Genomic DNA, 26,498 nt, shown 5'->3' with positions numbered 1-26,498 from the left:
TTAATAATGAATGATAGCTGGTTTCTATTTTGGCAATTAAGGTATTTTTTGTAAAACTGACATATTATATCATTTTAGTGGAGTATCATTTTAGTGAAAGGAACAAACCATCCAAATTTCTTAGAAGTCGTTTAAAACGATTTTTATGATCTTGTATACGGCTGAAAAAATTAACTTTATTTAATGGGAAATTAGGGGGGAGAGTGTGAAAAAGAGAACTTAAACATTCGGCTTCGGATTAAATTTTTCGTTTCGGTCGAAATTTCGCCCAAAACCGAAACCGAAACTTCAGTTTCGTCAACATTCCACTTGTTCGGTTTCGGTAGAAACTTCGGTTCTATGTATAACCATAATGAATTGAATTTTTGATTAGGGGAATGTTTTAGTAAAATTAAATTGTTTTTAGTGAGAGATCATGATATTCTATTTAAATCATAAATCATTCAAATCATAAAAATCGTTTTAAACGACTTCTAAGAAATTTGGATGGTTTGTTCCTTTCACTAAAATGATACTCCACTAAAATGATATAATATGTCAGTTTTACAAAAAATACCTTAATTGCCAAAATAGAAACCAGCTATCATTCATTATTAAATTTATGACTGATTGATTTAGTAATGAGCTTTTTTAAGATTGTTTCAAATAAAGTTTCGATAACGCAACGAACAAAAATTTACCCCAATTAAAAATTAGTTTCTTCAATTAATTAATTAGAACCGTTAGAAAAAAAATTTCCGTTGGAACAAGGTAATAACCGTCAGTCAAGAAGCTTATAAAAATGAGCGTAAGAAAAAAACTACAGTTATACAGTTTGCAACACAAGCACAGATCTAAAAATGCTGAATCTGGCGAAGATGTTTTTCGGTAAGAAAGTTCATTAATGAGTTTTTAGTTATTTGGCTGAAAAGTAATTTCATAATGCACTTTGCTTTAGTTGACTACAAATATATGGATGGTTTTTATTTCAGTCACTCTTATGATTTTGATTGGAAAGAACACGATCATGTTGGAGAATAGTGAAGATGGCTTCTTTCCATCAGAATCTTCGGATAAGCTTTTTACAAACCTACTGAAGCGACCAAAAACTTGTATTGAGGCTTTTAAGGAGTTCTACAGTTTAACAGACTACCTTTCCATGGGTAGATACCGATTGTCGCTAGTGCAAAATATGAAATGCTTGTTGGTAAGTATTGTAAAAGTCATATTTTTGTTCTATGAAAGGAAATCACTTTTTTAAATGTAAAAGTTACTAAAAATTTGTTCTTTTAGGGTAAAAAAATAACAGCTGAACAGAAAATGTCCGTAAACAAATTGGTTTGTTCTTATGACATTTCTGAAAGTTTTGTTAAAAGCCCAAAGATTGACTCTAGCTCGGTAAGATTTATGTTTTTTGTAGAAAATCATCTTTAAGGTGAATTATTTGGTCGTCAAAAGAATACAGTAGCTATCCACGTAGTAACAAATACAACATGTAAATGAGACCACTCCAAATAAGGAATCAATTCTGGAATAATCACGTTGTTTTTAAGAACGACGATGCGACTCGTGCTGCATGTGATAAATGATTTTTCTTTCCTTTTATTCTCACAGGATTACTTGGCTCTTCAACAATATCGAGATCTGTTGGACAAGTTTGTTAAAGAAATTTACTTTGCGATAGAATCTGAGTCAGACACTTGTGTTCAATCGATGCTGTTAAATATATACGATAATGTCAAAGGTCTCGTCAGCCGAATTAAAAGTGTTGTACAGGTACGCGTTTGAATACGTCGCTCGTTTTACTTTCCGACACTTTTGTTGAAACAAAAAGACTTGTATCGTTTTATTTTTCTAGAAGTTTTCTGAGTGCACATGCGAAGCTCTTGAGGAGACTCGTGACGACTATATTCAAGGCTATGCCACCTTGACAAGAAAACACGATCACCACAAAAGCACGTTCGTCATACTCAAACAGCTGTACATATTGAAGAAAAACATGACAGATGATATTTGGAACAGACAGAAGAAACATATTTCCTGCCATACCTCCAATTAAACCCATTTTCAGTGATGCGGCTTTTTATAACTCCATATTTAATATGCACACTAAAGTATTTAAGAAGTTAATATATTTAAATCATGTTTATAACAAAAAAAAAAAAAATCTATATATATATATATATATATATATATATATATATATATATATATATATATATATATATATATATATATATATATATATTATATAGATGATAAAGAGCAGGATAGCAATGTATTAAGGTGGCAAAATGTATTTTTGTTACATAAACCTCACTATCATTTATTCCATAAACTATAGCATGAAATGTATTGGTAAGTTTAAAAAAAAATGTTTTTAAAAGATAATGCACTCTTACTAATTAGTATTCTTTTCAAAGATTCGTAACGTCCCAGATTCTAAAGTGTAGTGACTCGGGAGATTTTTGGCTTTTAATATTTGATAATTTTTTGCAATAAGCCTGGTTTTGAGGCTTTTTGTTTAGTTCTTCAGTGGATATTACAATGGAAATAAAAATGGCTGAAGTATTAAACTGTGTGTTTAGAGTGACTTTTACATAAAGCCTACGAAAACCTGACCTGACCATTTTTTTTAAACCAAAAGTAAAAGAGTCTAAAATAAAAAACACTTCTTCAAATGTCGTAAAGGTAAAATTACCTTTTTCAATGTTTGTGAATTGTTTAATGCGCTCGAATTTTCTTCGTAGAATTTACGTTGAGGGTAAAACATTCACAACACAAGTAAAAATGTTCCAAAAAGATAATCTTTTAAAAAATGTGTTCAAACTTTTAAGTATTTAAAGTTGAAAAATCCATAATAGTTTATTGTGCAATGTTTTTCAAGATGATGATGTTTCGTCATAAATACTTCTCTGATGAAAGTAGCATCTTGAGAATTCACTAAAGGGAATATCTGCGAAGAAGTGGGAGTAAAAATTAAAGTTTTTCACCCCCTCAGATTTCGAAAGAAAATTTAATCAGTGCTACATAGTAATGAAACATGAAAAAAATGCAAAGTTTGAGGTCCCAACTGAAATTTAGCTTAAACCCCCATACCTTTTGTCCACCTCAGCTGTTAGGGTTTTTATAGCACCACCTTTTTTTTGAATAATTCAAATTCTAGTGAACTGCTGAAATTTTGTACCTAACCATTTTTGAGGGTGCTGAATCCAAATATGTAGATAAAAAAACTATATAAAATATTTTTAGAGTCATTCTTTGATTCTAAAAAGGCGAAGACAAGTTTTCTGTTTTGTTTTTTTACCATGTGTAACACATTCATTTATCCCTGGAGTTGCCCAACTATCATGGGGTTTGAACCTTTTTCTCATAAAGGAAGAGATATTAAACCATTTTAATATTAAGAACGGTTTTTGCATTTTGAATCATTATAAAGGTTTGCTATTTTTAACTTTAGGCTGAAAATGCCATTTTTTGAGCCCACGTTCTCTATTGTGGATATTTTAGTGCTATTTTTTTATAAGTAATAGTGGCAGATATATTGGTGAATATTCACAACCTTGAATTCGAATTCAACGATAAAGAGATAAAAACCCAACTTATGATAATAGAGAGATATTAATGTTGAGGACTGGGCAATAATCAATGTCAAATCAACAACTTGACATTGATTATTGATATGTCAATAAATTGCATGACAAAATATATTAAACTTTGATGTCAAGTGAAAAATGAGATTATTGCGATTAAAGGGATTATATTCCTCTCGTTTATTTTTTAAAAAATATCAATTTTAATAGATTATTAATTATTCATATATTAAATATAATAGAAATACTGATTATTTTCGAACAAAATGGACAAATCGTAACCCTAAGATCTGTTGTACTCACTTAAGGCGGAACTAAATCCTGCTATAAGGGTTCAACGTAAGTTAATTACAATGCAACCAAGAAGTAAAATGGTGCAGTATGCAATACATTTTTTTGCACTTTAAGTTTCCCCTTTATTTGCAAGACTTAATTAAGATAAAGAGCAATTTTTTCATCTTTTGAATATCAATTTATGCAGAAAACAGCCACAAATTACCCGACAACAGACTGTTCGAGTATTACTTTTTTAACAGATATTCGGTTTCGGGTACCGATAAGATCAATAACTTTCTGGTACCGATAATTGAATTACTCGAAAGATTGAGTCGGGTCGGGTATTAAAAAATTCAGCTAATCAATCTTATAAGCGTTATCGGGTAATTGTCGTTCGGGTAATCGGGGTCTGGTAAAATATTTTTTGGCTCTTAAAGGATACCTTTCGGGTCGAGTCTCGTTCGGTGCCTATTGAGCCCCGGATAATCCCTAGATTACAATGCTATTAAAAGTTAAATTGAACTCTGTTGATGAAATACAGATTAAGAATATAAGTAAATAAATATCTTACTGGAATTAATTATCACAAGTATTTGAATGAAGCTTTAAAAAATAACTTCGTTTCTTCTGTATAAAGTTTTTTTGTTGAAATCTTATAACCATTCAATTATCTTGCTGCATGCTTTGTAACAACAAGGATATTCATTCTTATTACCTAAAACCTTTTACTTCGCTGAATTTTTAATTTTGTTTTTAGCTTCGTTTGTTGATATGCGTGATTCTTTAAATTTACATTGTGTTTTTTTTTTACTTCTTATTTAAAGTGCGCTGAGAAATAAGTGGTTTCGAATATCACAATAAAACATAAATTAGTTTTGTGTATCTCTTAAGTGCAATTTGAAACATTCACAACTGTATATGCAGTTTAAGGCGACAAATTTAAAACTTTATTCATGCTGTGTAGCCTAATCTGCAATTTTTAGCAGTCGAAAGTAAATATGCAGTTTAATGACAACACAGGGTAAAAGTTTATAAGTTTCGTCTTGGCTTCTCCAATTTTAAATACTCGAAAGTATCTTTGTAGTTTAAGACGACACGCTTTAAAATGCTATTATTTTTCTGTAGCTCTAATCTCCAGTATAAAGTACTCGAATATATACACTATTTAAGGCGGCACACTGTAAAATGTATATTTATATTCATTTAATCTTATACAACATATATGTTATAAATTTATTTGTATATGGTATCTTTATGATATTCATTCTACATTTATAATTTTATTTATTATTTTATTATAAACAAAAAATGTTAAATGGAATTTGTAAAAAAAAACCAAAGTAAAAATATCAGCTAAGAGAAATTGCTCAGGAAAAATATGCTTGATTTAAGGCACGAAATATGTCGCCCTTAGTTGAATCTAGACCTAACATAGCATAAAATCATATTTTTTGTAGACCTATATATATATATATATATATATATATATATATATATATATATATATATATAACAAAAGTTGCCGATTGATTATAGCAATGTTTTTCCAGATAATTTTCAGCTATATTAAAGAAAAATAAACTTGTTCTGTAAAAAAAACTTTAGTCATATGGCTATATTAATATTATTGGACTGTTGGAGGTTGGGTAAGAATTGGAAGGACAAAAAAAAAAATGGAGGAATTACTAAAAAGTATCAACAGGGCAATCGGAGTTTCCATTTGTTCTTAAACGCGTCAGGCTTACACATTTTTGCAGACATCAAATAACTTTGACCCAAAGAAACTCTATTGATTTTTTTTTTCTTATCTCCTTTTCTTGGGTATAAGAATTCCTTTACCTAAAAAGAGTACGGTAAGCGAATAAAAGACGCTTTTATAACTTTCTGAATGATGAAAGTTAAAAAAACGTTTTTTATTCACCTACTCCCCCCCCCCCCCCAGGAAAAAAAGTTCTATAGAACTTCTATAAACTTTTGAAACATATGGTCAATAGAAATTCTATAAGATTCTATAAAATTTCTATTAAATCTCTTCTAACTTCTATAGAAATTCCTATAGAACTTTTTTTTTTTTACATATATTAATATTAAAAAAAAGTTTTATAGCAAGTTCTATAGAAATTAATAGACATTCTATAGAAGTTCTACAGAATTTCTATAGAATTTCTATAGGTCATATGTTTCAAAAGTTCTATAGATTTTCTATAGATTTTCTATAAAACTTTTTAATTTCTATAGAAGTTCTATAAAAATAATTGAGTTCTATAAAATTCCTATAGACAATTTCTTGAAGTCTATAGAAAATTCTATAGATTCAAAATATATTTTGAATTTCTATAGACTTCAAGAAATTGTCTATAGAAATTTTATAGAACTCAATTATTTTTATAGAACTCCTATAGAAATGAAATGGTTTTTATAGAAAATTTATAGAATTTTTTGTCCTGGGGGTTCTAGAAACTTTGTCTATAGAATTGATCTAATATTAGATCATAGAGATATTCTACAAAAGAACATGTGTCTTGAGAAAATAACGTCTATTGAATTTTATATTGTGGATTTTATATTGTGAAATTGTTGTAACATAATGTTACCATGTTTTATAATAATCATATATATATATATATATATATATGATTATAGGAGCTTTTGCTGTTGACTTTAAGTAGTATATGATTATAGGAGCTTTTGCTGTTGACTTTAAGTAGTTCATTTCTTTACTTAAATATGAGGGGAACATTCCCCAAGGCCACTACTTATAAATAATATGTGTGTGTCCGCAAGTCAAACCACCTATATTACATTTATTATTATACAACCTACCAGTTACATAAGTTAAATCTAAGTCAAAACCATCTTTGACATAAAGTCTTTTATTTTTATAAATGTAATTGCAAATTATAGTATACACATATATGTGTATATATATATATATATATATATATATATATATATATATATATATATATATATATATATATATATATATATATATATATACTATAATTTGCAATTACATTTTGTTTGTTTTTTTATTTGTTTAATTTAGATAATAAATGATTGAGCATCTAAATTGTTAAGTGCAAGCAATAATTCAAAAATGTCAAAACTAAATTCATGTAAATATTAATAAACATGATATATTTGTTGAGGGTGAACTAAAGATTTAAAATTGTTTAAAATAATCTTTTAAATAAAGAAACTTTTATTTTCAAAATTAATAATAATAAAAATCAAACAGTATTGATTAGTAATAGTAAAAATATTTCTTATTACTAATCATTTGTTTTGTTGCAGCACTTTATTTCTATTTTATTTCTTTTTTGGCTGGTATAAACAGAAAATTCATTTAATTTTCCTATTTCTCTGTGGCAAGCTCTATATTTATCAGTATTTTAATATTTTTGTTACTTCAACAGAAAGTCAAAGTGTCTGAATTCCTTATTTTTGACTTGTATATATTAAATGTTAAGAAATTTAAAAAAGAACAACTACAGAGGACAATAATAATTAAAGGATTATTGGAAAAAGAAAATTATTTTATTTTATAATTTTGTTAATATCGTTTATTGTTTTTTAAGTTTTTTTTTACTTTTTGAAATAGAAAACAAAAGACTTAAATTAAAATGAGTTTTGAATCATTTTAACTTTAATAAATTTAATATAGCTGTATTGTATTTAAGGAGATTTTAAAGGAAAGGAATGCAATTAAAATAGTAAGTAAAGCTTTGAAATGCATTTAAAAATAATTTATGCATCGTTAAAATATTTTAAATGGTTATTTAATTAGGAATTGCTCAGCTTCTCACTACAATGGAGACATCAATGAAAGAGTATTCTGAATATGAAAAAAGTGAATGATGTTTTGTTTCCTATATGCTTTTATTGTTTCTTTAATGAATTGCATTTAATAATATTAATTTTAGTTGTTTTAACTTATTTGCTTTAATGACTTTTTTAGGGATTATTTGTGTATTAAGTTCATTAGAAAAATCAACCCAGGAATTATCCAATGCAGTTTTGCAGTTAAACAAGCCCCGTGAACTATCTTCTTTAACGCATCATATACCAAAATTGACAAAAAGTATTACTTCTTATTCAAATCAATATTCAGATTTATTAAATGATTCTGTTGAATTAGAAAATGCACGTGACTTCAGCGTAACTCAAAGTTTTCATTCAACTTTTCAAAAGTGGAAGGCACCCAGCAATTCATTTGGGTCTAGTAGAGGAACCTCTCACACTCTCAACTCTTCTGATATGTCTGATCAACTTAATCATTCATTTAGAATAAATAGTAATGCCTTTAATGACAGTCTTGTTTCTAAATCAAATCTTACTGAAACTCTTGTTTGTATATCCATTCCAATCTGGAAAGAACCTAACTACCCAGACGGATCTAGTAGAGTAAGAATTCTCATTTCATATATATTTCAGAAATTTATCTATTTTTTATTTATATATTTAATTATATAAATTATATTCATAGTACTTTTACTTTGTAATTTAACAGCAATCAAAATGAAATTAAATATTGCGTTGAAAGTTAAGAAGAGTAAAAATATGAAAGATGTTATAAGAATCTACATACTGTATTTCTGTCTTCTTTTTAATTATATATAGTCAATTGTTTTAAAAGTTTATAAATGCACTTTTTCTTCTTTTTACTCCCAATAGCAAATATTCCTCATATTTAATATACAGATGGTTTATAGGATATCATAAAAAGTCTATGAAATTGCTATAGGTAGCAATTTTATTGTCTATAATATATGTAGTATATAATATAGGCTATAATCGATGGAATATATTCCATCGATTCTATAGACCATCTAAATGATAATAGAAAATATTTTCTATACACTCTCGAAAAGTAAGATCTATAGAAATTTCTATAGGCTTTCTGTCGTTAAATTTCTATAGACCATGTTTCAAAAGCCTATAGAAAATAGTATTGATCTTTTTTATAGAAACTTCTATAGACTTTCAATTGCATAGTCTATAGACTTTTAGTAGTTGAATTTCTAAAGGCAATATGTTCCAATAGTCTATAGAAAAAAGGATTGATTTTTTTAAAGAAAATCTATACACATTTTGTCCTGGGCTGCAATGAAACGTCTTGTATGCATGATTAAGTATATCGTAAATGTTTCATATAAAATTGTAAACTTCTTGGAAATGGCTTTAAATCTCTTTTACTGACGAGTTTTTTGAGACAAAAAAAAAGGATAATACTTTCCCTTAGATTGGACGACAACGAAGCAGCTCTAAAACCTTTGATTGATTAGCCCAAATTAATTTTTAGCAACTAAAGATTCCGAGACGTTTGTTGTAACAGAAGGTAGGAAATAAAACATTCATAAATTAAGTGAAAGAATCACAGTTTAGATTTCGTGACACAAGTGAAACTGTATAAAATACAACAGCATTAACTGGAAATGCCCTAAGTAGTGTTGTACTTAACCCACGTGTGAACGCAAGAACTCCACCTTGAATGTAAACAACTTTTGCGCAATCAAGTATACTTTTATACTTACCATGCGGCAAATACCCTTCTGCTTGTATGAGTGTTTTTAAGACATCAATAGGATAACAAAAACCCCACGAAGCCATTCCAGCTAAACCACCTGCAATAAGTAATGAGACATGACCTAAACTGTCTTCAGCTTTTTTGTCTCTTTTAAATAATTCGCAAAAATAATAGTTAGTTGCAAAATAGACACCGTAGCTAGGACAGTCACGAATTAATGTGATAGTAAACCCGCGAAAACACCCACTAAAACCGTTTTTCTTATAGAAGTAGTACAGCACGTCAAATGGACCTTGAACTTTTTTATGATATGTAGCTGTTCTTTCTCCTACTGCCTGGAGCTGCAGCTGAATTTTAACGAAATCGATTGGAGAAGATAGGACAGTTTGTAAGGCCCCAGTTATACAACCTGATAAAAACTCATTGTAAAGATTTCTGTCTAAATTGTTTAATATTCCGTAGTGGATTCCGAACAAGAGCGCATTTTGACCTGACACTCCCACTAATGGTGGCGTCAATCCTTTGTATAAACCGAGAAACTAAATGATAATCAAAAAACAAATTAATAAAAAAAATAAGTTAATAATCACTAAATGTATAAACTTGGAGTAGCTGGATAGAAAGAAGTTATTAACGTACACCTTCGGATTGAACAAGATGTTTTACGCAATGTAGAACGCCTTTGTAACTTCTCAGTCCAGCTTGCGTTTGAATTCTAACCTAAGTTCCAGAGAAAAGACATATCGTCACCATCACAGAATTATTATCATCAACATATCATCACGCACAATCAGGTTTATAATATTAAACCATTAGACAAGAATGAAAACAGAAACACAAAACTCAAAGAAGAAATCTCAAATCTGCGTTTAGATCTTCATTGATGTTTTTAGCAAGAAAGCAAATTATTTGTGCAAGAAATTATAAGGAATTGTAGTAAACGTAAAAAGAAATATACAAAAACTATTATCAAAATATATCATTAAAAAAACATATTTTACAAAATTTTTGTACATTACAAACAAAGGTGCAAGAAACTAATCTTTGCAATCAAAGCGACACTAAAAATATACAAAGTAAAAATATTTTGGGAAATATCAAAAATAAAACAGATCTTCAATTTAAGTTGTTTGATTGTCAGAACAAATTGATTTTCAATACTTAAAATTTATCAGTTTGGCATGAGGAGGTTCTGTTTAATGAGAATATTAGTTTATCATGAGGAGGCTCCTGTTTAATGAGAACAGAAAGAAGATCCTTTAAAAACTTCAAATAGGTTTTAAATCTATTAGACGTCATCACCGATCAAAGTAATTTATTTTCCAATTACAGACCAATTACTTGCTAATTTTGTTAACACGATTTTTTTTAAAGCAATTTACTACTTATTTGTCACTGGAAAAGGAACATTGACCACATTTACCACTTAAAAAGTGTCAACGGTCTAAAAACTAAGCAAAAAATACCTTCACGGTGTCCAAAGGATGCCCCACAAGAATTCCAGCGCAGCCTGATGGAAAGAAAAAAGCAGATTTAATAGTCAGCATTTTAAAACAATTATAAAAGCTCCTTTTGACGTTGCTTTAGAAGAACTCACCAAGTTGGCAGTTAAAACAGCAAATGCATATATAGCAAAGTTGGTGTAAACTTAGCAAATCAGAAGTACAAATTCTCGGTAACTTTCTTCAACTTTTCTCCATGCCTTACACTGATGTATACTCGACACAAATCTAAGCAAACGAAAAGCTGAACAATGCCAATAAGCCGGAAAAGATGAACGAGTTTGTTACTTGAGATTTTAAAGAGAGTGATCTGACGTCAAAATACTTCCTTGTGAGAAACAAGTTCCAACAGACGATAATGAATATATCATTCATACCAAGTTTATAATTCTGCAGAATCCAAATATTGAACTTGTGTCGTATTTATATTCCAGTTGGTAATGATTCATTAGAACATTGTACAAGATGACTGGGTATTCTTCGTACTGGTATTGTATTTTAGGCTTAATCTCGGGTATCAAGAAATGTGTCCACTAAAAAATAATTTTCATCGAAACTAAAAAATAGTTTTTTATTTATGGCTTATGAAGTTGCTCCCCGAGTTTCTATAGCAACATTCGTTGTTTAAAGATAAAAACTTATTGCATAACTGAAAATATTTCTGGAACGAAATTCATTGGCTTTTAATTTTACATTTTTTTGCCGTATTTTTTATCAAATCTTGAAATATTTATGTAAATATAATATATACATGAAATATTTACAAAAATAGTTTTACAGAAATAATTAAGAAAATAAATGCAACATCTTTTGTTAAGGGTCAGTATAAACTTAAAAATTCAAAAAAAAACTTTTCTTTACTTATTTTTAGAAGTAGAACGGAGGTAAATTTGGATGATAACGGAGGTAAAATGCGCTTAATATCGGTAGGAAATTTTCTGTCCGTAAAAGATGCAATCAATCAAACAATTTCATGAGATGCAGAGCATCTGCCACGAGACTTAATAGTAATATAGTTATATTACTTGAGCTTAACCATATAAGCCTAAGTATGAAACACAGCCATAAAAAATGTAACCATTGAAACTAAGCAACTGTATTGGGACTACAGCGCGAGAGGATCAAAATGCAATTTAAGACATTTAAATTATAATACAAAAGATTAGCGTTTTTATCTTTTCTTAAACTTTGAAAATGTTTACGTAAATATAAAGAGCACTCATAAACTTTAAAAATACATCAGCATTTTTTACTTTACATAAAAAGGGTTTTAAAAATGCAGTTTTAATGGTTGCAGAGAAAGTTACGGTATTGAAATTAAAGTCCAACTTCACAGATTTCCATCCAATGATGATAAGAGAAATCGTTGGATGAAGTAAATTTCCAAATAAACTGGACGCTGTTGTCTGTGAAAGCCATAATTTTGACTCATTAAATATTTATGTTTTTGGAGATAATTAGCACGGAAATGCCAAATGTTGCACTTGGGAGGTCATTAAAAAGAAAAAAACCTCAAATTTCCTTAATCGTCAAAAAATGTAAATAATTTGTATTTTCCAAGAAATGAAATTGAGACCCCGGTATAAAGTCCTTAAATTTAATTAAATTGAAAAGATCAAAAATTTAATAAATCAACAATTGTAAAACAGTTTTTTAAAACAGGTCCGTGGAAATGTGAACTCGACACTTGAACTTAACACGAGTTCACATTCCCATGGATTGTAGCAACGGTTGTGAATATATGCATTATTTCAAATAAAGATAAAAATGCTCCACCACCTCAATATGATGAAAATGCAAGTTATTTTTTTAAGATTTAAATATTTTAACAAAAATCTTGTTTTCCCTGTTTATTGCTTTGAAATTTCATTTATAGCTGAAAGCTTATCGCCACCAATTTCCATGGACCAAGTAAAATTCTCCACTCATACCACCTTCGCATTTTGAACTTGTTACTCCCAGTGACAGAGAAGCCATGAATGAAAGCCATGGGTCGAACCACGAGTATGAACATTAATTTAACTACCTGGCCAGCTTGAATCCAATTGAAACCTGTTCTGGTTTGTATTGACAAAAATGAGTCGATGCCAATGTAACATCACATTTTATTTTTATCGCAATTTACGCAATTTTTTCGTTTTCTTCTACAAAAGTTTGCAATATAAATATTTGTTTTAATATTTGTTTTAACACGTGATTTAGAACTTGTAACAAATATTGTAATACGAAAAAGAAGAAGTGAAAGCATCAGGCTTTCACGAATGGAAATATTATAGTTTTCCTTTTCGTGGTTTCACGAAAAGGAAAACTATAAAGTAAAAATAAACATCGAAAAAACGTAAAGTTAAACGTAAAGAGACGAATTGATCAGTTTAACGAGTTTGACGTAAGAAAGCTTCACGTATTTTAACCTTTCTTTCCAGGCATCATGGCAGCCAACTGAAAGTAAAGCTAAACTGTAGACTATGCAATCACAACACTTACCATTGTTTTAAAATGTGAATGGTAAAAGATTGAAAAAGAAAAAAAGTTAAACACGAAAAAAATGATTGCATGTGATCAAACTAAGATAGTGTTCATATTATTAAACTCTTACCGCCAATGCATCCTGCAAAAAATCCTTCCGCACTCATCGTCGTGATAAACGCAAAACAAAACAATGCAGCAGTTTCTATAAACCGCCCGCGAGGCCGTTTGCTTCTCAAAAAAACACTAAGAATTGTACGAAACGAGACCTTTCTGTGTTTTCCAAAGATTTCTTGTGAATAAGTTGAACAAATAAACACAGTGGACGTGTTTCATTGAATTGTTAAAAGAATTAAAAAAAGAAAAAAACTTTTTTGCGTTGATTAAAAATATAGTAACGCGAATAATAATCTATATCGCACATTTTAATAATTAAAGCATATCGAGTTATTTTATTAATTAATCATAAACGAATTTATAATTCGAATTACGTAGTTTTTATCTTGCAAGCTACAAAAAACAACTCGTTTAAACGAAAAAAATAAAGACTTGGCAAAAGACCAACGTAAATTTAGAAGATGAATGCTGTTTCAATTAAGTTTTCCTCACCTGAAAGAACGCCACAATACTTATTTCCAAACATCGCTTGAAGAAGATTGTCAGCTGCTCGTCAATAATTATATATTCGAGAAGAATTCCTAAACTTGTAAAAAATACCGAAAATAATAATAATAATAATAATAATAATAATAATAATAATAATAATAATAATAATAATAATAATAATAATAATAATAATAATAATAATAATAATAATAATAATAATGCTTTGATAGTTTAAATTCTATTTATCTTGGAAGATATCAAATTCACAATTGCAAATATGTCACTGTTGCATTTCACAAATGAGTTAAGTACAAAAAGTATGTACCCAAGCAAATCAATTTTGATGTATATACCTCTTAATGAAATCAACGACAATAAATCCAAAATGGTTTTCTTAGAAGCATAGTCTCATTATTATCATCTACATTTTCAACTCAATATCACATTCGTTTACTACGCCATTTGTTAAAGGTGACACTTATAATTTAATTATTGTTAATGATTTAGTTATTGGCGCGTTGCTCTCCACAGACTCCTTTTTTATTAATATATTCTGTTAGTAGAACAGCGTGCTCTCTTCTTCTTTCGAACCAGTAAAATATAAAGTTTTACCAAAACAAATAGATTTTCTTCAGTTCTTGAGATTTTACACCGTTGATATGAGAATTTATTTTGATAAAAAGTAGCTACTTAATGATAAAATGACTGATATTACTGAAAGAATCTATTAAAAATAAATAACTGTCTAAGTTTTTCATCAAAGCTGTTGTACTACTCATTTGCAGTAGTCTTATTTACTGTCGTTTAGCAGCTTCAACAAATTAAAAAAAAGGTGGAATCGATCGGTTAAACTCAACCAAACTGTTATTACTCAAAAAAGAGAAAAAAAAAATTGATAAAGATATGGAAACGTTGATGGATGAGTTTAGCAGAGAGAATACCACATGACGGAAGAATAATAGGTATAATCAAGGCATTTTATAAAAAGATGAAAGTAAAAAAATAATTCAACCTTGCGGTAAGATATCATCAGTGAAATAGAAAAATGGCTACTTCACAAGTTAATAAAAAAAAAACTATGAAATAAGTGTGACCTACGCTTAAGACAATGTTTTTTTTTTAAAACTATTATATACTAAAGAACTCTGTGATGATATCGAAATCCCAAAAGCCATTTCCTTTTGATTTTTTGACTTTTGGAGTGTTACAAGTATTTAACTCATTCAATGATTGAGAACTGCGAAAACTTTTTAGACGATATGTTCAAAATATGAAGCCTCCTACAATTAAAGGTAGCATCCTTACTTTTTTGACTGTCTTTATTATCTTTTTTATATATTGAGAACTGCTTTCCCAAATAACGATTTATTCCAAAATAAAGATCAGTGTTTTTTAACTAAGCATCTGAAAACCAAACCCATTTTATTTTATAAAGTCTCGCCAAAATATGCGGTGCCAAATTCTTATCTGCTTTAAGAAGCTTAAAATATCTGAACGCATAAAAGCAGTTTAAAACTGTTGAATTTTTAAAAAAACATTGTTAAAAGAATCTCAAGAACTCGGAGGAAAACAGAAGAAATTTATCTTAATTCCTGTCTCCATATATTCGATAATGGTCTGCAGCTGATTTCTGCATAAAATTATTCGATGGTGGTCGGCAGCTAATTTCTGCATAAGTTAAAGACTGCAATTAAGATATTTATTAATGCAATTATAAGTACTACAGTTTTTTAAGAGTGTGCGGCGAAAAAAAATAGAATGAAAGAATTCAATACCGCAAATGAAAAGTATTTCTAGTTGCATTTGAATCTTGAAAAGTGGAAAGCCACAATATCAGACTTACATGGAGGTTTCATCTTACCATCTGGTCTTACCAATTGTATTGCAAAGGCGTTTGCAATCTTAGATATTGCTGTTTTGCTGCTAAGTCACCTCTCTGTCAATTGCGTGCCACAAAACATGTACTTGAGTACATATAATTGGTTCGCACTGATTCATTTAGCTTTTTACTGCAAGGAAAGCCTTCATACTTAGAACTCTCAGCGTAACTCACACGAACGCTATACTTTAAAGAAATTATCTTCTGATGGACAAATAATGCTTATTTACAAACTGTCGTTCACTATAAGAATAAAAAATATAAGTACAAACAATAAATAACAGTATAATCAAATATTTCCTACATATACAAAAAAGAAGATAGTAAACAATATACAAGCAAAATTAGGAATTTCTTCCTTATTATAAATATTTTAATCTTTAAGAAATCAAGACTTCACATTTGCTGCCTCTATACTGCTGTAGTCAAAATCCGACGCATCAAAGAAGGTACAGTAAATCTTTTTCGCTTGAGTCGCGACAAACATGGAAATTTTCAAGTTAGTAGTTAAACCGTTCTCCGCGTTTAATATGGAGCACGCGATTCCTGGCTTACGATGAGACCACGGCCACTTTTCATCAGAAGGAAAATTCCAGTTCACTTTTAGCTTAGAGTTTTCTTGAACACCTGCCATCTGAAACTTGTTTTTATGCACCAAATATTGCATGAAGAGTTTATCAGAGTAATAAAGCAGTATGACGCGACAGTTAGGAGGTTGCTGCGGTGAAATAAGTTGGTTGAAAGCGCACGGGCGACAAAGTTTTTGTGGAATGCATCTTAACAATTTAAAGTCAATTAAACTCCAAACACAGACACCGTGTTCAGACGAACACGCAACTACCTCTCCGTGAATACGAATAAAAGGTTGAAAGCTATTCACAACAGAATTCGGGAGAACTAAATCAGCCAAGAAAAAAAGAATTCCTGACCTCAAGGACCTCCATACCTAAAAAACAATTTTAAGGTTAGTGACTTTAGTTTTACAGGTAACCAGACAAAAGAAGTTTTAATAAAGTTTTCAATATTATCATTAGATTGCATTTTAGTAAATGTTGATTGAAAAAACTTTTTAATTATTTAGGTTCTTTATAGTAAGTTTAAAAAAAAGTATTTTTACAAACGCTATTCTTATTCAGACACTGACCTTCAGTTGTCTATTAGAACGCGTGATCAGGATATAATCTTCGTAGTAATTCCGAAGAATATTATTTAGAGAGGGGTTCAAAACTTTCACTTCTTGTATGTGACCACTTTCAAAACAAAGTGTTTTGACAAGCATCGAGAATGTTTGCAAATTCCATGTGATAATATGTCTTCCATCAGAAGAAAATAAAATGTTATCTACGATATCGATGCTATACACTGGAAATAAAAAAAGCTAATCGAATCAAATTTTCTTGGACGAAATTCAGGAAAGCCTTTTGCTCATTAAAAACGTAAATATAAGAAAACATGAAATAAATAAAAAGAAAAGAAATTCGATACCTGGCTTTATGGATCCTTCAAGAGATGCAACCATATTTCCGTTCCTCCAACCCCATATCTTAATCGTACGGTCATAGCCAGCAGTAATTAGAAAGTCGCCGTGAATTTTAATATCTACACATTGGTGAGCTTCAAATATACTGATCTTTTTGTGTGGAAAGTTGCTGTATTTCACAACTACATGACGGTCTTCACGAGCTAAGAAAAAAATTCTGTATATATCAATTTTAATTCATTATACTTGTTTTTTTTTTTCATTTTATTTAATCAACCACTATCATCAAATATTATATGCCAGGCACATGGGTAAAGATCATGAACATGTGTACTTCTCAATCTGCCATTTTAAACTACATTGAATAGGAGAAGTAAGAGCTGACACAACCAAAAAACAGATTCATTAGTGTTGGTGTTTCATTGATGTTAGTGTTTAACTGATTGGTGGTGTTTGTTGCTTTGAAAACAAGGCTCAGAATTTTAATTTTTTAAACAAATTTGTATTTAATGCTGTTCTAATTTAAGCGCAAAGGGTAATGTTAGAGAGGTTAAGTTGAACAATTTAAAAAAGGGACAAATAATCAAAACAAAAAAAAAACTTATTTTAAAAACAAAATATTACCATAAGCCACTATCTGCGAATCCATCGCCATAGATACATTACTCCCACGAGAGTCATGGTCAATGATTAGCTGAAAGCATGCTTGATTCTTTAAATTAACCAAGAGCTTGCGCCCCATTATATATGTGTAAGCCTTGCTGTCAAAAGAATTGCAAAAACTTTGATTAAAGGGTCTCTTAGATAAACTAAAAAGACGCTCTCCAATCACTTGCATATTTCCAGACTCAGGTTTAGGCAAACTATGAAAGACTTTTGATGGCATAAAGAAACCATTTGGATTGATTGAGTACATTTTTAAAAAATTCATCCAAGCTTCGTTACATTTGTGAACTTTATTTGCCCATACGCTACACACTTGTCGGCAGTTCAACAGAGAATTTAAGTCTATTAATAACAAAATCTTATCAACAATTTCTTGTGGAAGATCACTAATTATATCATATTTAGTTATTTCTTGAATTCGACCTTGGAATCTATATTTGACTTCAGGTTTGCTAACTCTAAGTAAACTCTCAATTAATAGAAGCTGTTCCTCTGGAGGAAGATGCACGTATTTTGAAATATCACAAATGGAATCCATCTTGAATCAACTTAACACCAACAAAAAAAGAATACTACCAGCCATCAGAATTTTTTTTTCTCAGTGAAAAGTTTTTAAAAACTTTAGTAAAATATCAACATCTCAGTACCATTTTAAAAGATACTAAATGATAAAATATTCAATTATTTGAGAAAGTTTACAACTCCTATAAAATAAAGCCCTGAATTAAAATATGATCAAAAGATCATTTTAAAATTAGATGTGAAAATATATGTAAGTAGCAAGTACTTTAAAACTAATTATGCAAAATATAGTAAAGCAACATGAACATTTATGCAAAAAAAAAAAACAACACCATAATGAACCCACCATTTAAAATAATTCAAAATACTAAAGAATTCAACATAACAGAATTTTTTTAAAGCAGAAGAATTCATTTAGGTAATATTTCAGGTAACTTATGAACACAAAAAGAAATTTTATAAAACTTTAATTCCTGAAATCAAATATTACAAATCACTTTTTTGAATTAAAACTAAAACCAAGTTTCATTAGAAAAAAATACTGTCTTCAGAGATCAGATTCAATAATATTAAATTTTCTGACCATAATTGCAATTGATTAAAATGAATTCAAATGCTGAATTTTAAAAGAAAGATTTTCATTAAAAGAAAACAAGATTTAAACAAGAAACAAGCTTCAATAAGTTTTTGTAGTGGTTTTCCATAATTCATCATTGTTATCAAAATGCTGAGTCAAACGTTTAATTCACAAAAAAAGAAAATAAAAAAAGATATTCTCATTTTAAAAAACAAAATTTGAAAACATGATTGTTGGAGAAATTTAAAGCTTGTTTGAAATCAACAAAATTGTTAAGGTCATTAAAATTTTTTTGATAAACTTAGCTATGTTCTATTTAAGACATGTTTGATAAATTTTCTAGATTTCACTCTCTGGAAATAAACTTTCGCTCCATCTACTTTAGAAAACTGAAGAATATTACAACTTTTGGACTCATACAAATTGATCTGTTATTCTTACTGAAAAGAAAAAAAGATGCACGACAGTACAACAGTGGTTTGTAAATTTAAATTTCTGAATGTGTTTTTGTACCATTCCAGAGTGTCAAAAAGAAACAACTTCAGTTAGGATAATTTTAATAAACAGAGTTGACTGTAAAATCCATCAAACAGTAAAATATATGATAAAGATAGAAATGAGTTTTTTAAAATATTTGAAATACTTATTACTTTTCTTTTGATTTTTGGACTTTGCTGTAAAGAATTAAAGCTAAAATAAAAGCTAACCACGAACTCTGAAAACTAACTAACCGTAAAAGGTAAAAAACCGTAAAAAGATTTCAAGTTGAAGCGTGAAATAATTCATTAATCTGAAAATGTAATTTCCCAAATATAGAATGTCAAAAGTTCGGCTCTTAACATTTAAAAAACACAGTTCTAAGAAAACAATTAAAACTTTTGAAAAAGGTTTTACTTGATGAAAACTCTTGACTTAAGTCTTTGTAATGGGTATCAGTTGTGGAATCAGATGAGATAGAGCCAGCTTTTAAAATTTTCGAACAGAATGGAAACAAATCAAAATACTTATCAATCCTCACTTTTTGAATCTGGGAAAATGTTATGACATATTCAGACAGATTTTTAGGTAAAATTCAATTACGTAGAGAAAAAAGTGTCTCACAAACATTGTGTTGATCTGAACATGGCCATTATGTCAATCAAAACAGATAATTGTATTAGTAGCATGAAATTAGCTGACTGAGAATTGCAAGAGAGTTTGTCTAATGGTACCTGAAGCACCAAAAATGTAAAAATATTCTTTAGCCTGAAGAAAATTTAAACTATGCTGTACGAGGGTACCTATCATAATGAAGACACGTTTAAGTGATGGAACCACAACCCTAAAAAAAGGCTAATTAAACTGGTGGTGAAGAGTGCAAAGGAGTAGGAAGAAAGTAAATTTATAGCAAGAAATTTCCAATTCTAAAAATTTTAAGAGAAATTATGTTTAATTTGAATGATATTGTTCAACTTTTTTATATTCTGTTTTTGATTTGTGATTGGCTATATTCTCTGGATTGTTGAGAAATTCCTGTGGTATTAGCTTTCTAAGTATTGTATTTTGTTTACTTTTTAATTGACTGTAAAGCAAGTGAGAAACTCAAAAGCACTATTGATAAAATATTATCTTTTTGTTGATAAAATTTACAAGAAAAAATGGAGAATCTTGCTATAATTAGGTATTCTTTATATTAGGCAGTTTCATTTTTTGCTGTAAAGGCCAACTAATCAAAATAATTCAAGATGAATGTTTTGAGTTATAAAAACATTTCTCATTTTACAAAGTCAAACTGAAAAAAAAAAACTCAGCCTTTTGAATGACACCTGGAATTAGACATATAATCCTTCTCTATATAGTGTTTTGTAATTTTTATTTTTACTTAAAGTGTATTAGAAAGCAAAAAGAAAAAATCAAAAGTTTTTAAAAAAAGCAAAAAAAAAAAAAAACAAACAAAAAAACAAAAAAAGCAACAAAAGAAATAAATAAAAATAAGAACTTGCTAATAAAGCACAATAAATTTTAAAATCATTCCTATCAATAAATTCAGACTCAACATCCACTTAAAATTATATGTACCAAAAATAAAGATAGAGTCCAACAAAATCTTTTAAAGCTGTGCTTTGTTAATAATATTGGTTGAAATTAATACTGAAGACTATATTTAGATTCTAACTTCATTTCTGCCATCGCGCAATACCTAAGCCAAAGAAACCTGATTAAAAAAAAATCAACTTTTAACTAACAAATAAACATGGTAAGAATACAGAATTTAATAAGGTTAGAAATTAAGTAACCAAACTAAAGACTAAGCGATGAAGATTTCTAAGTATTATTCTAAGTAATTTCTAAGTCCAATTTATAAAGTAATTACCTTCTCCCCCACCACTAAATTTGAATTAGAATTTGTTTAAACAGAAGTTCGCATAAAATTGTATTGAAGCACAGAAAAACTTTATTAATGAAGATAGAAACTTTATTTGTGATAGCTGTAACTATGTAAATTAACTATGATTTTTTTTCTACTTTTCTTGAATCTTGTAAGTAGTATTTTTTAGCATTTAAATTACAAAATAAATTATAAAATGATAGTAATGAGTGAATATAATTACACAAAATAAATTGTATTAAACAAATACTTACCACCTGCAGCTAATCCACAACCAAGTTTAGCATAAAATGACTTTAGAGATCTTGTTTGGTAAAGAATGTATATAGCTGAAACAAAACCAGCACCTGAACCAATTAACTTGCAGGCAAAACAGTCATGCTTCACTTCAACTGACTTCATGTAAATAATGATAGCAAATCATTTCAGGCTTATAAATAGTACCTTATAATAATTATTATATTAAGCGCTGCTAATCCAACATTCAGTTTATAGTAATCACTGGGCAGCAATACTGAGAATTTTAGTAAATATTTCAGTTTAACATAAATTGTGCATTATGAGAAATGTATAACATATAAAGCATTTTAGCCCCTTAAAGTCTCAACAAAAAATACAGTGTAAAAAGATGCGCTAACATAAAAGAAGAAAAATATTTAAAATTAACATTTGAAATTTTTGTTTAAATCGTTGCAGCGCCTCAACTTTTTTTATATTGTTTTTAATGTATTTATACTACAGCCGTATATGTTGTAAACATCGAAATAGAGCCTCAAACATTTCTTAGTTACGAACATAGGTGAGGATTATTAAAAGATGTGTTATAGATGTAATTATCCAAATTCTGACCTGTGTCATCTTTACCACTCAAGAGGCTGCAAAGTTCCGTATGTAAGTAAAAACCGCTATCCAAATACCTATCCTATAAAATTTGGCATTGTCCGGGGTGCCATAGAGTTTGGGTATAAAAAATAACACTTTACAGCAAAATTACACTATAAGACAAAAGCAAGTTCTTACAGTTTGAAATCAAAAATAAGTAAATAATAAAAAAAGCTCTGAAAAATGTCCACTGTTTATTTTGAAGTTATATTAAATTTTTACAATTAATTTTGCATTAATCATGTTAATGTATGTTGTTTCTAGAAACAAGATTGTCAGTCTAAGATTTTTTTTTTTTTTTTAATTGCAATATTCTAACCTGAAAGTAGTAAAATATTGTAAGGTTTGCCGATCATGACATCACCGGACTAATCATGTGTTAATAAAATTATAAAAAAATTATCCAAAAAATAAAATTATAATAAAATTATCCAAAAAAAAACTTAAAGAAACTAAAATAAGAAGAAAACTTAAAGAAACTGGTCGTAATAATAAAAAGAAAGAATACCGTCAGCGTATATAAGTAAAGGATTTAATAGTAAAGGATTAAACAGAGAAAAGTAAGTTTTAAATTGTTACTTTTTATTGGCTGCTAACAAAAACTCATACTATTTCTTTTATGCCAACCATTTTCTTCAAAATATTTTGATAATAAATATTTTTGAGATAAATAAATATTTGTGAGGTAAGATAAAAAGAGAAAAGCTAAAGGAGAATTTTCTCACACATTCATATTCAAATTTTTTTTGCGAAGCGTTTCTGAGTTGCATCGTTTCTTTCTTTCATTATTAACTCTTATTCGAATAGTTTTGTAAATGGCACAAGCACCTGAAACAACTCTAGATAAAAACATCCTTTTTACATCTTGTTTAGTATAAAATTTAGCTTACTCTTAAAAGTATAGTAGTTATAAAAATACGACTTTATATTGTTTTAATTAGCAGAAACTTCAATACATGTTATTTTTCTTTTACTACCTCTGAGATCAAGAAGAATATAAAATGTAAAAGTTAAATTAGCATAGTATGGAAAAATGATTGTTACAGCTCCCATGTGAAGTATTTCACTATAACCAGTTATCGTTGGACAATACGAACACCAGATGGGTAAAAATACTTTTTAAAAAAACCTCTAATTCATTGATTTTAAGACTTAATAACGTTTACAACGAATATTAACGTTTACAACGAATAATAATGTTTAAAACGAATAACAACTAATAAAAGTATCACCTTTTTTTTTATCAGTCTTTGAAGATAAATCAAATTTTTAGGAAGTTATAAAGTTTTAACTTTTTCTGCATTTAAAACAGCAAATAATTTTGCTGTGGCGAGTTTATTCATACAAAATTTATCATTTTTGAAAAAATAAGGTGAACAGATTTTATCGAACAGCGATTCTGCGCCGTCTGGAAGGGTTGAAACAAAATAATATCTCGTATACGAGGTTTCTCAAACATTTTTTTGGAATTTTATAGCTTTGTAAGCCTAAATATGTAAATTATTTTAAATTGATATTTTTCAGATGAATGATACAGGTGTTAATACTCTATTATTGTACAATCCATCGATAATCCAAAGAGAAAAAAGACCGATGCTTAATCTAGAGAGAAGCTTTTATAAAGTGTTTCCCGAACAAATTTATGTTTGCGTCTTTTTCAAAGATTTACAGTTAATGTAAATGGTTGCCTCGGTGATTTTTTAGGTCCTAATGCCAAAAGTTTCATTGCAAAAAAAGACAGATTCGCACTTATACTTAATAGAATATGCTGAGCAATATGATTACCTCCTTGATTTAACAAGGAAAAACAATCTCATGTTAGCCCACTTGGTACATTTTGTGAAGAGGATCAATGTGCCCTAGCAATATTTGTCTAACACAGTAGGGAAGCAATCAATTTAAAAATGTAAGCCTAAATCTGAATGGGGTAAGGGAGCTTTAAGTGATGTTGAAGATGGAAAGAAGTTGCTATTATTGTAGCAGATTTTTCATCCAGAAGCAAATGGCTATTTTTAAACTATAATCCTCAAGCTAAATAAATGTTTTTCCCGTTATACATTAGATTTGTCTCATATATATATAATTTCTTATTACGTATGTACCCTGGAAAGCAGCAGTTCAGTTCTGGTAAAGATAAAAGAATTTGGTGTGAAGATTGGACTGACCTCAATGAACCGAATTTCAGTTGTCGCGGAAATCTTTTTTATTACGAGAAAAACAGGAAAATGTAAAGTGAACGGCGGAAAATCCATTCAACAATGTTTTAAAATCCATTTAAAAATATTTTTAAATCCTTCCTGCCAAAAAATACTTTTTACCTATTATGAGAAAATATATCTGGAAACTGCATCAGCAGCACGACCTTATACAAAGTTTCAACCAAGAGTAGTGAAATATTGTCGTTGCTTGTCGGATGTCAACGTAACGTAAAAAGATTGAAAGCACGCTAAAACTCGACTCTTTATGATGAAGATAAACTAAACTTTAATAGTCTCGTAATTCTTCGATTAAGGTTTTCATTCATTTTGATTTTTAACCCTTTCATGCACCAATTATTTTCCCATAACTAACATAACCCATAAAAAATCATCTACAAAAATGACAGTGGTGCTATGAAATGTTAAAGTAGACTCTTTCTACAGCCTTTTTCAACTCTCCTTTATAAAATAATATTGTTTTCAATCGGTTAAAATGCACCATTTGAGTTGGGGAAGCTTAGTTTAATTTGTTGTTATACAACAACCCAGCGCATGAAAGGGTTAAGTATTCAATTTTAGCGAAATCGGAAGGGTCACTACTTTTTTAAATCAATTCTTTTAAGTTTTTTTAAATCAATTCTTTCTGGAGCATGAACATAATAACAGCTTTTATGCTTTAAACTAAAGCAACTGAAATCTATCAACTAAACACGATAGTGTTTAGTTGATAGATTTCAGTTGTTTGAAATATTTTTCTGTTAACTTTTCTTTTTTACAATTTTTTTTCAAATAATTATATTTTATATAAAAAACTATATCTTCCACATGCATCGGTAGAGTGGCCGAGCGGTCTAAGGCGCTGGTTTAAGGCACCAGTCACTTCGGTGGCGCGAGTTCGAATCTCGTCTCTATCACATACTTTTTCGAACAAATTTTCTGTTTTTTTTTTTTTTTAAGCATTATAGTCAAGTTTACATGATTTACCTATTGACAATCTATTCGACAAACTATTCATTACTATAATTTTTCAAAAAATAGATTAATTTTAAATAAAAGCTACGTAAAATTTGAGCACTTTTTAACGATAAATTTTTTAAGATAAAACATGTCTGAAATTTCGGTTTTTGTCTTAAATTAAAGCTATGTGTCTTAGCTATTTAAAAAATAAAGTGTTGTAAAAAAAATTTTTTTATACTTTTTAAAATGGCCGTTCTAAACAAGAAAAAGCTCGCGAAAAAGTTCTGCTCAAATTTATTTCGGTTCCAAGCGATTCACACTCTTCAATCGCAAAGACAACCACAAAGTATCTCGATCAACATTCCAACGTGTGATTTCTAGATTCCGGAAGTCTGGACCTATTCAACTGAGGAAAGTTTCAGGAAGAAAACGAGGATTCCACGACAAGAAATTAGTTGAGAACTTAAAGCGATCATTCAAGCAAAATCGCAGCCTATCAAACAGAATTCGAGCTCAACGATACGGAGCTTCAAGACCATTCGTGATAGAAGCGCGTAAATTCTGTAATTTGATGTCTCTTAAAGTCATAAAAGTACCTAACCGCAATGAGAAACAAAATTTGGCTACCAAAAAGCGAGCTAGAAAATTAGTTGATTCGGTGATGACAATTCGAGATGGCTGTCACATCATCGACGATGAAACTTACGTCGAAATTGGCTTAAAACAGATCCCAGATCGCCAATTTTACGTTTCAAACAAGCAATTTGGTGTTCATGATATGGTAAGCGATATGCAGTTGTGGCCGTTAGTCAAAGGTGTTTGTCACACGACTAATTGGTTTTCTTCCCGAATGATCTGAATCCCCCAAACTGCCATCAATGGCGACCGATCAAGAATTTCTGGGCGATTATCAAGGGATGCATGTCTAAGAAGTCACAGGTAGTGCCGACGCTGAGCTGAAGTCACGGGAGAAAGAGTGTGAAAAGTTCCAGAATCTGTTGTGCGCAAGATGATGAA

At 29.2% G+C, this 26,498-nt stretch overlaps 4 protein-coding genes and 1 non-coding gene across 6 annotated transcripts; 3 read left to right on the top strand and 2 right to left on the bottom strand.

The window, feature by feature from the left end:
* Nucleotides 1–644: 644 nt before the first annotated feature.
* On the top strand, nt 645–2,135 carry LOC149889310 (uncharacterized). The gene is made up of 5 exons (XM_090085824.1): nt 645–867; nt 972–1,186; nt 1,273–1,377; nt 1,594–1,755; nt 1,838–2,135. The coding sequence occupies exons 1-5, from the start codon at nt 840–842 to the stop codon at nt 2,036–2,038; spliced, it is 711 nt and encodes a 236-aa protein (XP_089941950.1). The 5' UTR covers nt 645–839; the 3' UTR covers nt 2,039–2,135.
* A 5,220-nt stretch (nt 2,136–7,355) lies between these two features.
* Nucleotides 7,356–13,020, top strand: LOC149889309 (uncharacterized). Its single transcript, XM_090084426.1, has 4 exons — nt 7,356–7,564; nt 7,639–7,701; nt 7,810–8,255; nt 12,757–13,020. Exons 2-4 carry the CDS (start codon nt 7,662–7,664, stop codon nt 12,793–12,795), a joined length of 525 nt encoding a protein of 174 aa, XP_089940552.1. The 5' UTR covers nt 7,356–7,564; nt 7,639–7,661; the 3' UTR covers nt 12,796–13,020.
* Nucleotides 8,902–13,767, bottom strand: LOC145183722 (mitochondrial basic amino acids transporter-like). Its single transcript, XM_090084425.1, has 4 exons — nt 13,477–13,767; nt 10,845–10,888; nt 10,018–10,098; nt 8,902–9,917 (listed from the first exon to the last, which is right to left on the bottom strand). The coding sequence occupies exons 1-4, from the start codon at nt 13,511–13,513 to the stop codon at nt 9,213–9,215; spliced, it is 867 nt and encodes a 288-aa protein (XP_089940551.1). The 5' UTR covers nt 13,514–13,767; the 3' UTR covers nt 8,902–9,212.
* A 2,248-nt stretch (nt 13,768–16,015) lies between these two features.
* On the bottom strand, nt 16,016–23,649 carry LOC145183457 (uncharacterized). Of its 2 annotated transcripts, none has more exons than XM_090084423.1 (6): nt 23,559–23,649; nt 21,699–21,840; nt 17,936–18,638; nt 17,317–17,514; nt 16,976–17,193; nt 16,016–16,777 (listed from the first exon to the last, which is right to left on the bottom strand). In XM_090084423.1, exons 3-6 carry the CDS (start codon nt 18,513–18,515, stop codon nt 16,220–16,222), a joined length of 1,554 nt encoding a protein of 517 aa, XP_089940549.1. In that variant the 5' UTR covers nt 18,516–18,638; nt 21,699–21,840; nt 23,559–23,649; the 3' UTR covers nt 16,016–16,219. The 2 variants fall into 2 exon arrangements, with proteins under 2 accessions (XP_089940549.1, XP_089940548.1); XM_090084422.1 differs by lacking the exon at nt 23,559–23,649 and adding an exon at nt 22,294–22,403.
* Nucleotides 23,650–25,356: 1,707 nt separating this feature from the next.
* On the top strand, nt 25,357–25,438 carry Trnal-aag (transfer RNA leucine (anticodon AAG)). Its single transcript has one exon. It is a non-coding gene; the product is annotated as a tRNA-Leu (tRNA).
* The last annotated feature ends 1,060 nt before the right edge of the window (nt 25,439–26,498 follow it).

Source organism: Hydra viridissima, unplaced genomic scaffold (genome assembly GCF_058129835.1).
Source record: "Hydra viridissima isolate aposymbiotic clone 2 unplaced genomic scaffold, HvirCarnegie_v1 scaffold_4, whole genome shotgun sequence".
In the NCBI taxonomy this organism is placed as follows: Eukaryota; Metazoa; Cnidaria; class Hydrozoa; order Anthoathecata; family Hydridae; genus Hydra; species Hydra viridissima.
This window is presented reverse-complemented; position numbering and strand designations above follow the sequence as displayed.

Bases quoted from the DNA above. Each gene is read 5' to 3' on its own strand.
- LOC149889310 (XM_090085824.1), top strand. From the start codon at position 840: ATGCTGAATCTGGCGAAGATGTTTTTCG. The intron at 868-971 runs GTAAGAAAGTTC...TTTTTATTTCAG, and splicing joins TCTGGCGAAGATGTTTTTCG to TCACTCTTATGATTTTGATT. The intron at 1,378-1,593 runs GTAAGATTTATG...TTATTCTCACAG, and splicing joins CAAAGATTGACTCTAGCTCG to GATTACTTGGCTCTTCAACA.
- LOC149889309 (XM_090084426.1), top strand. From the start codon at position 7,662: ATGGAGACATCAATGAAAGAGTATTCTGAATATGAAAAAA. The intron at 7,702-7,809 runs GTGAATGATGTT...TGACTTTTTTAG, and splicing joins GTATTCTGAATATGAAAAAA to GGATTATTTGTGTATTAAGT. The intron at 8,256-12,756 runs GTAAGAATTCTC...TTTCATTTATAG, and splicing joins ACCCAGACGGATCTAGTAGA to CTGAAAGCTTATCGCCACCA.
- LOC145183722 (XM_090084425.1), bottom strand. From the start codon at position 13,513: ATGAGTGCGGAAGGATTTTTTGCAGGATGCATTGGCG. The intron at 10,889-13,476 runs GTAAGAGTTTAA...TCTTTCCATCAG, and splicing joins TTTTGCAGGATGCATTGGCG to GCTGCGCTGGAATTCTTGTG. The intron at 10,099-10,844 runs GTATTTTTTGCT...TCTGGAACTTAG, and splicing joins ATCCTTTGGACACCGTGAAG to GTTAGAATTCAAACGCAAGC.
- LOC145183457 (XM_090084423.1), bottom strand. From the start codon at position 18,515: ATGGATTCCATTTGTGATATTTCAAAATACGTGCATCTTCCTCCAGAG. The intron at 17,515-17,935 runs GTAATATTTTGT...TTTTTTTCTTAG, and splicing joins TTCGCAGATAGTGGCTTATG to CTCGTGAAGACCGTCATGTA. The intron at 16,778-16,975 runs GTCAGTGTCTGA...ATTGTTTTTTAG, and splicing joins GTTCTAATAGACAACTGAAG to GTATGGAGGTCCTTGAGGTC.